The sequence below is a fragment of the Montipora foliosa genome, chromosome 1 (genome assembly GCF_036669935.1).
Source record: "Montipora foliosa isolate CH-2021 chromosome 1, ASM3666993v2, whole genome shotgun sequence".
NCBI classification, from domain to species: domain Eukaryota; kingdom Metazoa; phylum Cnidaria; class Anthozoa; order Scleractinia; family Acroporidae; genus Montipora; species Montipora foliosa.
In genome coordinates, this window is record NC_090869.1 from 70,006,449 (window position 1) to 70,021,897 (window position 15,449).

General features: G+C 40.7%; 1 protein-coding gene across 1 annotated transcript in view; it reads left to right on the forward strand.

Moving 5' to 3' along the window:
* LOC138007322 (uncharacterized) overlaps window positions 1-15,449 on the forward strand; it is a 227,884-nt gene that overhangs the window by 272 nt on the left and 212,163 nt on the right. Inside the window, exons 2-17 of the mRNA XM_068854143.1 lie at window positions 4,347-4,556; window positions 4,835-5,110; window positions 5,409-5,480; window positions 5,575-5,760; window positions 6,153-6,326; window positions 6,574-6,714; window positions 6,991-7,337; window positions 9,119-9,365; window positions 9,827-10,039; window positions 10,801-11,004; window positions 11,714-11,929; window positions 12,905-13,114; window positions 13,587-13,796; window positions 13,967-14,164; window positions 14,611-14,963; window positions 15,047-15,263. Coding sequence (XP_068710244.1) covers window positions 4,347-4,556; window positions 4,835-5,110; window positions 5,409-5,480; window positions 5,575-5,760; window positions 6,153-6,326; window positions 6,574-6,714; window positions 6,991-7,337; window positions 9,119-9,365; window positions 9,827-10,039; window positions 10,801-11,004; window positions 11,714-11,929; window positions 12,905-13,114; window positions 13,587-13,796; window positions 13,967-14,164; window positions 14,611-14,963; window positions 15,047-15,263 — 3,474 coding nt within the window. The remainder of the gene's footprint in view (window positions 1-4,346; window positions 4,557-4,834; window positions 5,111-5,408; window positions 5,481-5,574; window positions 5,761-6,152; window positions 6,327-6,573; window positions 6,715-6,990; window positions 7,338-9,118; window positions 9,366-9,826; window positions 10,040-10,800; window positions 11,005-11,713; window positions 11,930-12,904; window positions 13,115-13,586; window positions 13,797-13,966; window positions 14,165-14,610; window positions 14,964-15,046; window positions 15,264-15,449) is intronic.

Sequence of the window (15,449 nt, forward strand, 5' to 3'; positions counted from 1 at the left end):
ACATACAATAATTTTTTTTCTAGGGGCAAACTATGGTACACATAAGTGGTTTATTAATTTTTCGTTCGCAAGGATTTCTTAGGCGTTTGTCAAAGCTGATGTGTTACGTCCAATTAAGAAGCTTTAAAACATTCAAAATGTCCCCTTAATAACTTTATAAAAATATATCTGTGTATGACTTCAAGATGGCTTCAAGTGGACCGTACCTCGGGCCTCAAGATCAATAGTGAACGAAACCCAGATGGAATGTCTTGTTGTGAGTCACAAAATATATTGATGTGACCTGAGCTGCGTTGGGTGTGTTCCCCCTACCGCCAGGAAAATAATCGATACGCGTGTCGATGTTATCTTTAAGCAAAGCGTGTTTCAAATTGTGCAGATTTTCCAGAGTATTCCTCAAAGCAGCTTTTCTTTTTTCAATTTGTTGAACACAATATAGGTCTTAAACCACTTGCTTTCCTTAAAAACAACTTTCGTGATGGAAAGTCATTTATACAGTATCGGCTGTATGTAATTTTTCCGACACCCAGCTTGGGCCGTTTCCTCCTAAAGTCCTGATAGCCCAAGATTTCACGAAAACAAAACCCTGGTTCGATAATAGGTTTTATAAGACAGGGTGTTTCATGGTTTTGCAGAGAAAGACTATTGACTTTCAAGGCTGAAAGGAAGACCACCGAGGCCTTTCCTCCTGAAAAATTATCCGCTAAGCTTCCAAAACTTTGGCGAGTGAATCCTCCTGATATTTCGCCGCATCTAAGCTATCCCTAATTTCTTTTTTGTTTTCGAAGGAAATTAATTATAAAACTCAAGGGAGGGAATAACAACTGAATGTCGTGACGTAACGTAGACAATACGCGATTGTCTTTCTGGGGGCAAAGCGATGGTTATCCAGCAAATCTGCGTTGAAAAACCACTTGAAGTGTCCACTAAGACACGACACAAATTTCTTGTATTCGTTTCATATAGGGTGGGCGACTTTTCTGTGTCTTCGACCAATAAAACACCATAACCTTTCAACAGACGACAGAGCATTTCATGTAGGAATTTTTAGTCGCGTTATCTCATGTATGATCAAAAGAGAAAGAGACAGAAATGACTGCGTTGGTTGTTTTCCTTAGCACCAAGGGATTTTCGTGACACAGAGTTTGGGTGTTTCCGCGGTTATCGAATAATCATAATCTGATCTAAGAGCTTTTAATTTAAAAGGAATAAGTATGTGCCCTTCCTCGTTCACCAAAGCGATCCTGAGCCACGTAATTTCCTCAAATTAGGAGATGTAACGAATGCCTTTCGAAGATCTATCATTACTCTCACTTGCAGTCTGTCTTTAAATACTTTTACGTCAAAAATTTCCTGTAAACGAGCATGGCGTTTGAATGCGTGTATCAGTAAACAAAAATGTTAATAATGCATTGTGTACAGCAAAATAATTCGATGTTGCCCTTTTTAACTATTTAACGCAAGCAAAGTATATATTAAATTACCAAAAGATGTCCAAAATTTGGGGTTGAGCCAATCAACTTGTGGTATTGAAGATTCTCCTTTTTTCCTCTAAATTTGTGTCGTGTGTAAAAAGAATTTTATTCCGAGAATCTCAGATTAGTAGACGAGCCTTTTCTTTTCTCAATCTACTTGAATTCGTGTGCCAAAATCCCTCTTACTCTTAAATGGGCCAAAAGTTGTTTTGCTATTGCTGAGTCACGTTCTACTATTTTATATCTCAGTTTTATCTATGATTATCTTCAGTTTAAAGAGTTCGAATTAAAGAATTGATTCAGTAGGTAATTGGAGGAAAATCGGTCGTCACATTCTACAAGAATAGTGACTGTAAAGGTAGGGAGAAAATATGAGCGAAAATATTGCAGTGACTTTTCTCCTCATGTAAATTTATTACCGTTCACGTGTTCCGTAAAAGACTTCTCGTATCAAAGTAAGAGGCTTTGGATAATCATACCGTGACTCGGGAAGGTGATATAGAAAGGAGTACTCTTGGTGTATCGTTACCATTATTCAAATATTCGGGTAAAATAATGGAAAGATCGTAGTTGAAGAGAGAAACTATGCTCTTCAATAAAAGAATTTGAAAAGTTTTGACTCTAAATTTGTTTTGGCGTCTTTAGGAGAGGGTTATTAATTCGGAAGTGGCGGCCAAAGGCGGCTTAACTTGTGGTGATCCAGCTCTCTTTTCCATAGTATCGGCTCTCGCATAACTTAATGTGCGAGCAGACAGTAACAAAACCTCGTATTTCGACTACTCAATCACTTCAACCTACTTTATACATATATCAAGTTTTTGGAAGAGAATCAGGGACCGCCCTTGTGCCAGAAGAAAGGTCTTGAAAAATCGAATATTGAAGAAAACTTAAAAACTCGCCTGGGAGCTCGAGCACTTTGTGTACCGCATTGTTTCCAACGTTTCGATGTCGTTGGCGTCCCGTAGGAGGGAATTGAGGCTATATCAAAAGCAACTCTCGAATTAAGAAAATGTTGTATCCCTATGAAAGATCGAATGTTTGCGTGACGGGGTAAAATAGTTTCAGTGTGCTTGTTACGTTTCGCGTAATCCACTGAATGCATGTTTCTTCACCAAAATTCGTGAGAACCTTTTCAACCTTTTTACTTTGCAGCTGCTGGACGAATTGTTTTTACCTTCGATTGAATTCTTCCCTGAAGAGAAATAAGTTATTTTAGTTAACCAGCCCCTGTTGTATTACATCTCTATAGCGGCAATTCATATGGCTATTATTATTATTATTATTATTATTATTATTATTATTATTATTATTATTATTATTATTATTATTAGAGGTCATCACTGCTGAGCAGAACTTCATGCGGCAGTGACTCCCGGAATAATAAGATAATGCTGCTCTAATTCATTCTTTGTTTCTTTGCACATGTTCTTCATCCTTTTTGTTAATCCCTTGAGCAAATGCTAATACTTTCAGCACCACATTTATGATTTATGATTAATGATTATCGATTAGCCTGCGTTGCAAGGGTTTCCGTTCGGAGAGCATTGCAAGATTTCCATGTTTTGCCGGGCTCCATTTTCATTCATCAACCCTTTGAATTTTTGACCGGCGAAGTTTTTGTTGATTTCCGGCTGCCATGTTGGTGAACGCTCCATACAAAATTCTATATAGTTGAGAGACACGCTTGCGAAAATAACTCTGAAACAATGTACCACACAGACCTCAGACTTACTGAGGTTGTTTATGCATCGGTCTTCTACAAGACTGCATATTCTTAGCTTTTTCATTACGCGGCTTCGAAGTTATTATTTTTTTATGGCATAGATTTCCAGCGGCTCAAACGTCGGAAGAGCCGTGTACAACATCATAAACTGGATTGTATTAGTTAGGGTTAGGGGTGGGGGTAGGGGTGAGGGTAGGGAGTGGGGGTAGGGGTTGGGGGTTGGGGGGTGAAGGGTAGCATAGCTGTAACAACCCAAGGCCTAAACACTATGCTTTAGATAATGTTTAGGCTTAAGGACGGTGCCAACCATTGTTACTGCAAATACGTTCTGCGCATCTCAAGATACTCAGGTTTCCTATTGGTGGTGCTTACCCAATCTCGTCCTAAAGGCGCTTTTCCCTGGCTTTGGGTGGGACGACCCAAAGCCAGGGAAAATCGCCCTGGGGACAAGGTTGGTGCTTACCAAACAGTACAGGCATATTTTTGCGCAGTTTAAAACTATGCGGAGAAAGCAGTACTCAGCAAGTACTCTTTGTATCCAAAATGAAAATTGGGGGTAATCACGCATTTTCAGATACAATTGAGCTTCATACATTGCTTTGTATTTTAAAGCTTTTTACAATTCTTGATTAATTATCTTTGAAAAATGCATGGTTACCCCTAATTTCTTTCTGGATTTCAATAACACTTGTTAAGATCTGATTTTCCTGCATATTCATAAACCGGGAAAAAGTACCTTTGAATTAGTAGGCACCGTCCTTAATGTTAGCCGTTTTTTGTAAAGGTTTGCTTTGTTTCAGTTATTTTACCCTTTATCCCCCCATCCTCACAACCCCTCCCCCTCACCCCCTCACCCCTTACCTCTACCCCTCACCCCTACCCCCATCCCCGAAATGGTCATGCCATCCTCGAGAGGAATGGACGATAGCTCAGTTTAAAAACTTGAAATAAGGCATTGCTTGGCCATTGGGCAAGTGAAATAGATGATATAAGGGCGAAGTTTTGTACCTGTAGGTGTCTCAAATGGTGAATAAAGGTAAATCCGAGTTTTAAAGTAGAACTAAGACGATATTGACTCGTAAAGATCCAAGGAACTTGAAAGTACAAAATCACCGAAGAAGTTATGATGTTCAATGCTTTCATCTTAGGACTCTTCTATGAGCCCAAACCTACTATTGATGTTAGTAGACATATTGGCGGGATAGTAACAGTGCAATCGTGCATTTGGTGGAAAAGATTGAGATGTCCAGGAAAAGGTCCTAGATGCAATTCCCACACAGTCTGCCCAGGAAAAAGTATATGCTGTTTCCATTCTTGTGATGTTGCCTACTGCACAGCACCACCATCTTTGCATCAAGGTAAAGTGAGTTGCATCTGCCAGATATTCAATTAACTCCACCACTTCGCGGAAATAGTTAGTTGTTTTCCTCCAACTTGTTGTATTGTTTACGTTGTTGTGTTCAATCGAAGGATTCTTCGTAATCTCCTCTAATTCTTTTTGTAGTCTTTATGCCAACGAAATGTACTGGCATTCTAAGAAAACGAAAACAAAAAAGCCAGGAATGGTGAATCAGATCAAAAGGGAGAAATCGCTAGTTTTATTGTGAAGTCATGTCTTATTGTTATTGTTTGATAGATCCATGTACTCACGTGAAATGCGGATACGGAGAAATCTGTGTTGTAGATGGCCATAAAGGCAGATGTTTTTGCCCTCCTCGTTGCCTCAATCATCGCATTCAACGAGTTTGTGGGACTGATGGCATTACTTACAAGAGCTATTGTGACTTGATGAGAACAGCATGCATCATTGGGGATAAAAAATTGAAAAAGGAGCATGATGGCCGATGTGGATCAAGACCTACTACAGAATCTTCTACTTTGTCAACCCCAGAAACACAACTGCCTTTTTCAGGTAATATGCTATTCTATTTCATATTGCATGTAAGACTTTCGTTTAAATTAGTGCTCCAGACGATGCGCTCCTCCAAAATGGTTTCTTTCTAATCAGCTGAACTGACAGCTTACATGAGACTAGCTCCTTTATACCAATAGCTTCCTCAGCTCGTCAATCAAGGCCCAGGCGCTCGAGACATGACTGACGCTAACCATTGCTTAAGTAGTATCAAAATCTCAATTTGTCATGGTATTGAAAGCTAGTTAGCGCTAAACAAGCTTCAAGCAAGAGCACCTTAATTGAATTTATGTTTCAGTTACACCAAGGCCAACGATGCAGATCACCAGTACTCAAACCTCTATAGCGGGAATTAGCACCTCAAGGCCAGGTATGTTAAACTGAGGAAACGTGAATTTTTTTCCAAGAATAAATGTCATATCCTTTCTAGTACCATTAAAATAACATTTATTTAAAATCTACAGTGCCTTCTACCAGACCAAAGCGTTGTGACGAAACCGTTGCTGCTGGAAATTGCTCAAGTTTCAAGGTGCGGTGGTATTTCAAAAAGGGCCAAGGAGAGTGTGTGGCGTTTGTTTACACAGGCTGTGAGGGAAACTCCAACAACTTTGTTAACAAGTATATCTGCGAAGCCATGTGCAAGAGGCAAGGTAAATGCATTATTCAGTCACTAGTACATTTCCAAAGGCGGCCGCGTTTTGAGAAGATCACGAAGACAGAATGGCTTATGTTGCTTTCTTTTTCAGAGAGAAGGTGGGCCTTTATTAGCCACTTTCCTTCACACCCACCATGCTTTTTTCCTCCAATAGCTTTGAAATAAAATGTTAACTAGCATGAATTTCATGAATTTCTTGTTCTCTTTGAGTCAAATAGTGAAGTCGGCGTTGTGCCGCTACTCAACCGTCAATTCTCAACTTCCAAATAGTCCATTTTTAAAGGGCTTAGCCCATCACGTATTGGAGCAAATAAACGCCTAGAATTCAAAAATCGCCTAGAATTCTGTCAGCTCCTAAAATATCCACCTTCTTGTGTTGTTTCTCAGATATTCCTGATAATATGGTGTGCCCGGCTCCAAAGTCGTCCTCCAACTGTATGCATCACAGGTCTAGTTCGCAATGTTCATCAGATAATGATTGTGCTGGTGGAACGAAGTGTTGTTCAGTGGATTGTTGTCCTGGAAGTTGTAGAAAACAGTGTGTCAAACCTGTCTTACCAGGTGATTTTTGACTCTTTCTATTAAAAATTAGGCTTTCTAACGTTTATGAGTGAAGTTGATACCGGGTCATCTTTCCGATGTTAAAAATATGAAATAACTGATTGGAATAAAATGATTGCATCCCTCGCGAGACAATAGTGACTTTTCAATGTGTGCAAATAGCGAAATCATCGAACTTATTCCAATTTTGGATTTTGAGTTAAAGAGGTGCGTTTTAACTCTGTGTTGGTTGTTATTCGCATTTTAGCAAAGACAGGTTCATGTCCACTACCAAATGATGACAGGTCGGGATGCAGAACTGAGTGCTCCCTTGACCACGATTGCGATGGCAACTTTAAATGTTGCGAACAGACTTGTGGACGCACATGCGTTGAACCTGTTATAAAAGGTGAGTTACTGATTGGGTTTCTCCTCTTCAAAACGAAAGTTGAATGGTCCAGTCGCCCCATTTAGAGCTGCTGCATGTAAATTTAATATCCACTTAGCTTATGTGTTAGGCTGTGTCTAGTTGTCTTTTTTTGTACTCGTGTAAGCTACTAGGCTTTCAGCATTAGAAAAAAGCTTACAGCAGTGTTTAAAGCTACTTTTTGAAATCGCTTGGGGGCTCCCCCTGACTGCTGATATTACTCGTTTTTAAACATCCATGCATCTTTTTTGGTGACAGATAAAACCTGCGACGCTATTGTGGACGTGGCATTCTTGCTCGATTCCTCCGGAAGCATCACTGGTCGTGATTGGAAATCATTGCTAGACTTTGTAAAGAGTTTGGTGGAAGCATTTAACGTCTCTTCGAGTGGATCTCATGTTGCTCTGATCTCGTATGCATCACACGCTGTGGTAAACCTTCGATTCAACACGTTAACAGGTGACAAACTTAACCCCTTGGAGATTAACAAGATTGTGGACAAGACTGGTCACCATAAAGGTTACACATACATGGATAGGGCTCTGGAACTTGCAGACAAAGAGATATTTAGCGAGAGGGGTGGAATGAGGCAGGCAGTGAGAAAGGTATTGCAGTGTCTTTCATCTGCCGTGTTTTTTTTTAATACAATGTAAAGAACTTTCCGTTCATTGAGTGTTTGTTTTACCGAAATTAGCAGAACATACTAAGAACGTAACCAGGCTGAGTGTAAGCGCGTAACCTCACGATTGTTGGTGATTTTATAAAATAAGTATTATGACGTCCCAATCATTTGCACCTTTGAACTTGAGAACGGTTAAACAACTTTCTTGTGCTGAAATCGCAGAAAAGGAGAACGTTCAGCCATAGCTTAAGAGAACTTTAAAAAAAAAGCGTAAACTCAACTCGGCCTGAGAAAGGAAATAAAATGATTAATTGACCGCCCTTGAGGCAGCCGGTTGGTTCCGGAAAAATCTAAGTCGGTGGCAACTATACTGCCTGGAATAAGTCAGTTCTGGCTAGCTTGCATGCAGAGACCATCCTGACTGTCGTAGTAAATATAATTGGGTGGATACTGTTGGGTAAGGTTCCCTGCGTCATCAAAGCAGGACAGCGGAAATTTAGGCTTGTAATGGACCACGTGGGAGGCGTGGTGACCTCATGGTTAATGCGCTCGACTCCGGATCGAGTGGTCTGGGTTCGGGCCCTTGCGGGGACATTGTGTTGTGTTCGGCAGTTTACTCTCACGGTACCTCTCTCCACCAAGGTGTATAATGGGTACCGGCGAATTTAATGCTGGGGGCAACCCTGCGATGGAGTAGCATCCCATCCAGGGGGGAGTAGAAATACTCCTAGTCACTTCATGCTACGGAAACCGGGGATAAGCTCCGGGCGTAATGAGGCCACTTGCCCGTAAGCAGGCCTTTTAAAAGACAATATATGATGAGGGAAAGGAATCTGTAAGACTCATTCGACGGCTCCTCATGAATCCACAACATTTTGACCAGTGTGACGACGAATATCGTTGTCGATAAGAGTACAGATAACACTGAACCACATTCGATTTTTTGAATTTCTCCAACAAATAACGACCCAATATAAGGATTTATCCTTGGGTTTACGGCAAACAGCAAACGTCAGGCAGAGATTACCTTTTTTACAAAAATCATCAATGCTTGTGGCTTCTTTCTTGTCTGTTAGAAGGGTCACCCAACGAAGGTGTTTTATCTGTTCCGCAGTGGAAATGCAGCTGGCTGGCAAGTTTTTAATTTCCATCAGTACTCTATCGCTGGGGAACAGTGGCACAACGTGTTTTCCTCACTATCTACAATTGTAGCTGGGGGCCGGACATTTTTCTCATAATCATCCTGGGAGTGTAGAACACCTTTCTTACCCAGCAAAATTAAAAAAAAACTCAAAAACATGTTTTATTACCGTTTTCTTGTAAGTTTTTTGCCTATTGATGTCTATTGATGGTTTACGTCTGACGTCACGGCGGCCATGTTGGTGTACAGAACAATGCTGTAAAATGTCTTTTGGGAATTTGACTCTATTATTATGCAAAACTTGTGGGGCCATTTTCTATTGTTTTGTACACCAACATGGCCGTCTCATCACGTGGATGCAAACCAAGAATTATAATGGTTTTGGAAATAAATTTCGTTGGGTGCCCCTGTGTTAGCTACAGTTATAGAGCAACGTCTCAAACAACAGAGAGCTAGAAGAGTGAAGCTCATACTCAAAAGGCAAGCCTGCCTTTTCCCGTTTGAGGTAAACACGATGCTAAATCCAGCATTTTTCGAGAATGTAGTTGTATGACTTCAGCAGAATCTGGTTATCTTGTGACAATTAATTTTAAGTACTTTGCGTTTTCTTTGGCTAAAACAAGGTTGCTTTCTTGCTAACTGATGGAGCTCAAACAAAAAGTGGAAAGAAAGGACCTCACACGCCGCTAAAAAGTGCAGCTCAACCACTGAAAGACAAGGGAGTAGAGATTTGGTCCATTGCGATAGGGCCACCTGTTAACATTTCTGACCTTGAGGTCATAGCATCGGATCCTGAGAAGGTTATTTCAGTGCCGTCATTCATGGACTTGGCACATATCATTGAGAAGGTGCAAAGGGCAGCCTGTGAAGGTACTTTGAATGTACAAAATAGTGTTGGAAAAGGGGGCTCAACCAAATTGTAACCTCAGTTAAAATTGATAGAATCGCTCTAATAATGGGCAATTATTAGTCTAAATGTCATCAAATCTTACAATTAGTGAAAATGATATCTTATTGCAAAAAGTAATGAATTTCCACAGATAGGGTTTTTGTTTTGAGAAAAAAATTCGCCTTCTCGGATACGGTGATGCGGTAAGCAATCGCTTGTTCCAGAATATACTTAACTGATTTTAGCTAATATGAAGAATAATTTTGAAGAATTTTAGGCTGAAAGACAAGTTGAGCATAAGAACAAGAACGGGACTCAAGGCCACGGACGTGCGGAAAGCTTGCATTTTAGCCAAGATTTTTCTTAAAAGGCTTGTTTGCAATAAAAGTAGCCAAGCTCGTTTCGGTGATTATTTTAGCACTCAAGCGTTTCCATTTTGCAGGAGGAGATGAGAAAACAAAATGTCAGAGAGAGTATCTTGCGGCTTCAAAAAATCCTGATTCTGGGCATTTTAAGCCAAGGTGTGATTTGAATGGCAGCTATGCTGATGTGCAGTGCAGAGGATCTGACTGTTACTGTGCGGACAAAGATGGAAATGAACTTGTGGGAACGAAGACTCCAGTGGTGTCGGGCAAACCAAACTGTAAAAAACCATGTATGTTTAGATGTCTATTACGGTTTGAGCGTTTTAATTTTTCAGTACCATGACAGCCTTTTATTTTCAATGTTACCCAAGGATCTTAAAATCAAAATCATGGCCAGAAATCGTGGACATTTCAGCTCACATTGCATCTGCGGTTTTACGCCTAAAAGCATAGCAACGGAACCAAGCGCACAACAGCAAGTTATGTTACATCGTTAGGGGTGATTTCCCTACTAAGTTAGGAGCTAGGATTTGGGGTTAAGGGTTTAGACACGCATTCCGTGGAAATCAGCCTACTGTTGTTGGGGCTAGCGTGTTTATTTGATCTTCTTAAAGTCTTAAAAAAAGGAAAAGTCACTTTATTTAACGTCGGTAATTCCTTCAGCTACGAGAGTGGCATCAATGGAAGCCGACGGTGTGCCCTTTACCCCCTCCCTCTTTCAGTGCTCCATTTTATGGTTATTAAAGCTATAGCTACACAGATCAGAGGAAAGTCGAAACAGACGTTGAAGTACCGAGGATCGAACTGGGGACCTCTTTCTCCGAAAGCCCCCGCAGTGACCGACTGAGCTACGCCTGCCCCTTACTACCTACTCTTCCTAAGGGCGGTTAACCCGTTCACCCCTAAAACAGTTCTCACTAACAAGTAAGATCGTCAGGCATTCGACAACTATCCTTTTTGGAGGCAAAGGTTGGGTTTAGATAAGTTAGAAAATGTCTCATTGCAGAGAGTGAAGTCATGGTTAACGACAAATTAATCTGTGCGATTACAGATAAGCTTACTCCTTGCCAAGTCGCGTATAAGAAGGCTACTAAGGTAGCAAAACTTGGAGGATTTATCCCACGATGTACAGAAAATGGAGACTTCAAGGGGGTGCAGTGTAGCTCGGAGAGTGGGCACTGCTGGTGCGTGGAAAAAGATGGAAAAGAAATTCCAGGAACAGGGACAATGAAAAGTGTTCAATGTCCTGATCAAGGTAAAATAACAAGTCTAAATTGAAAACTTTTTATTGCGCAATTTACTCAGACAAGCTTGCTCAAAGAGAGGTTCGTAACTGAATTGGACAAATTAATAGCGGAGGTTAGTGCTACTGCTGTTGCAGCGGGAATCGCATCAGCGACGACGTACGCCTTGTTTATAATTAACACTTACACAACTTTTTTCGTCAACGTGAACTTCCCTTCATGTTAACGCAACACAAAATCAAGTTTTCAGTCTGCCCGGTTGTTCAAAGGCCGATTAACGCTAATCCTAGATTAAAAATTAACCAAGGACTGTATTTCTCTACTTCCAAATGCTGTTCAACGCTGATATTCGACAAAAATTTACATTAGAGGAAGTTAACCTTGAAAAACAAAAACAAGCAAAAAGGAACTTTCACCAAAAAGTTGAAAACATGAAACAAAAGTTAACGCTAATCCTGGATTAAGTTAATCGCCTTTCGAACAACTGGCCCTGGCGCGTTTTCTTACGTAAACACTCCCTTACAAAGCGCGATGGAGTAAATTCGGAATCTGTGAAGTTAAATCCAGTTGGTGGTCGGAACGAGAATTGAATTTGGAACCTGCGTATGCCAATTCTGCGCCTTAACCACTGGGTCACTTGTTGAAATGTGTTGCGAACATTTACGTAACTCTCAAGTGTAGATATGAGGAAAAATGTGGTATGCATTATTTTATCAACAGCAACCCAACCTAACAACACTGATTGTCAAAAACGCTACCTCATAACCTCAAAGTACCCAAGACCTGGACAAAACATCCCTTGGTGTCGACCTGACGGTGGATTTCACTGGCTACAGTGCCATGATTCGTACTGCTTCTGCGTTGACCAGAATGGTAAAGAAATCACCAGGACACGTGTTCATAGTAGTAACGGAGAGCCAAAATGTACAGCGAAGGGTACGACCTTAACCTTATTTCTTTGTACGTGTACTTTTGAGATTGATATGCTCTCTCATTAAATCCATTAAGTCCACGTCAAATCTTTGTCGTAACAGTAGAAAGCCGAAGAAAAAAAGACAATGATTTCACACTTTTATTATCTAATTTCGTCCATAAAACATCCTAATTCCCAGCACCCGGCAAAGTCCCCTTGATTTGCACTTCGTGCATGAAGTGATTTCACTAACAGCTTTTAATACGCAACTGTTTTTGCAATTTATTTAGCACAGTAAGCTTGTATGAGTTGAAAGCTGACAACTAATTAGAAACTCAGAAATATAGAAATCGAAAATTGCATACGCGCAAGTCACTGTTCACTTTCCTCCGATCAAGAGTTCATTAACAATAACCAACAGAAGAAATCAAACTATAAAATTGTGTAGATTAGAAGACACAAATTGCAGGTATATATTCAAGAAATCAGATGCGTTCTTTTATTTTTGTATCGCATTCGAAAACATTAATCCAGACTATGTCTGTAATATTCTCCTTTCAATCGACTAGTTCAACGACACATCGATCGAGAAGCTAGTGCAAATAAAAATCTGAAAATCTGCAGGATCCTTAGTGGCGTAACCTTGCCTTCAAAATAGTGCCTCGAACGTAGGTGCGAAAAATCCCTTCGGTTAGGCTTCCCTTTGCTAATGTAGCCTCGTACACCATAAGCCTTCTTGAGACATCTTTCCAAGTCAGCAATATTTACGGGGGAAAATGGGTCAGATCTGAACACCGGGAACTCCGTTGTTTACTTCAAAAGTGTATGGGTTCTTTAGTGCCCCACACAATATTTATGCTGGTGGTTGTTAGACAGGCCTAAAAATTCGAAAGGCGGCTTCTTCTTCTTACTCATTTTAAGATCCTTAGTGTTGGTCCTGGTGAAGTCTGAACCCAATATATTTGCAATATATAAATGTATATATATTTTTCTCGTAGGAGGAGATCTGACGCCCTGCCAACTTAATGCTCTTCAAGAAAGAACTTTACCGTCTCTTAGCTCAGTGACTTTCACATACCGTTGTAAGAAAGATGGCTCCTACGAGGAAATGCAATGCCAAAATTATGGTCTCTGTTGGTGCGTTGACGAGGATGGCAAAGAAGTACTTGGCACAAAGAGTAGCAATGCAATCAGGTGCCCGAGAATAGGTAGGCAAAAACCGGCTAGTTTAAAAAATTTTACGTACCTGCCGACAATTGTACTGAGCTGACACAAAATTAATGCTTTTATTGAAGTCTATTCTTGTTAGGCTTCTCCGAGTCTCTGAATTGTGACCTCAGAACGTACAGTTTCGAATCATTCAACTTTTTGTTTTGCGCGACAGTGCTGTAAGCTTTTTTTTTATTAATAAAGTAGCGGCTTGTATTTGATCAACTTACCTCAGTCAAATACTAATTTAGAACGCTTGAAAAATGCACAGCATTTGGAAGGAATAAATTTATTCTTCTGAAGAATTATTCCCCGCTTTCGAAAGCTGGACTTCGAAAAATTTGAACGATCAAAACGAGGTTTTGACGCTTTAACTTCGAAAGGAAAAAATCCTTTGTGGGTCTTTCCTTGAGGCCTTTCGTACGTGCATGCCGTTTTCAATGTTCAATGTTGGTCTTGGTTTCTTCACAGGAGGACCATTGACAGCTTGTTGGAAATCCTATCAAGATGCCTTGAAGAGTGATTCCACAAATCGTTTTATCCCATGGTGTCGACCTGATGGCTCATACAGTCCTGTACAGTGCTACCGTTCATACTGCTATTGTGTCAATAGAGATGGACAGGAGATCATCAATACAAGGACATTTATAGAGACTGGAAAACCGAGGTGCACTTATTCAAGTGAGTTTATGGCGTTTCTAGATAATCCAATCAAGAAGATAAAAAATACGTCTTTATTGCTTCAAGATACTACGACCTAAAGGAGGGGAGGGCGGGTTAAATGGTTAAGGAAACGTGCTAGCATAAAACAATCAGTGTTGGGTGATTTTCAGTGTGTTGTACACCTGCAGGTGGATATCTTAAACCATGCCAGGAGAAGTACTGGGCCGCCGTAAGGAGTAGTGGGTCTGCTGCATACACGCCAAGGTGTCGCCGAAATGGAGATTACGAACCAATGCAGTGCGACGGACATTATTGCTGGTGTGTTGAGAATAATGGACTTGAAATCAATGGCACACGAAAGAGAGGAACATTAACTTGCCCTCCATGTGAGTTTAACGACTTTTTTAATGCTTTCCACGAACGTCAGCATGCGACTCACGACAAAGCTTTCAAATGTAACGTAGATTGTGCAGTTTTTACTCACTCTCACTGAAGACCTGGGACGACCTTATTACAAAAAAGTATGCTACTATAGGGAAGAGTCTAATAAGAGTCTGATTCGATTTACTCTTGGAATGAAGCATCACAAAAACCGAGAATGTGCGCGGCGTTGACGAACTTCATCAAAAGACACAACTAACCCCTCTGGCCATGGTAAAAATACGAGTAAACGATCTCTTAGAAGGCCCCCCCCCAAAGAAAAACAAACAAACAAACAAAAAACACAGGCCTGCCCCTCAATATCTGGACATCTTCATCCTAGTTATAACGTTCAGTCTTAATTCATTTTTGCCGACGATTGTTCGTTTGATTGTCTCTCCTCTCATTTTAGTGTACAGACGAGCATTGGACTTTGGATTCTTGGCTGACTCTGCACCAGACATTAGTGACGATAATTGGGAGCATATCTTGTCATTCATGCGCAATGTCATCGACAACTTACAGGACGTATCTGCATCACCGTACGGAACAAGAATTGGAATCATGAGTTATGCTAGTGTTCCTCACATGCACATTGACTTCAACTTTCTTTGGGGCCCAAACATAAATAAAGGCAGATATAAGGGGCTAATAAACTCTCTTCATCGTCAACCTGGTAACGAAAGAAGAATTGATAATGCAGTGGACTTTGCTAGGAAAAACCTCTTCAGCCCAAAAGGTGGAGTGAGACCAGGTTCCAGAAGGGTATGTACATTCCATAATTAATGAAATTAATTAGTTCCCGTTGTAGATATTAGTAAGGATGAAGTCTTGCTTTCTCTTTACAGGTTCTGATGATCATAACCGCTGGACCTCAAGCTCCAGGCCCAAGTCATAGAAACATATCACCTGCCGCACAGAGACTCCAGAAGGAAGGAGTTGAAGTGTATTCAGTTGGAGTTGGCCAACGCTTCAAGAAAGATGAAGTGCTCGGATTAGCGTCTTACACAGATTATGTTCGCCCTTACGGTTTCAGTGAGCTCTCTAGACGTCCCTTTGATCTAGGTAATCACCTTTATAGTTAATCAACAAAATGATGCATGTATCACGATCCTCCCATAGTTTTGCTTACGAGGGAGACGCCCATTTATCGCCCTTTGATCGGGTAAAAATTTAAAATTGACGTCGCGTCACAGAAATGGGCTGCTCCCGTAAAGTCCTGGTATTGCCAGAAGTTCTGTTCACTTTCGA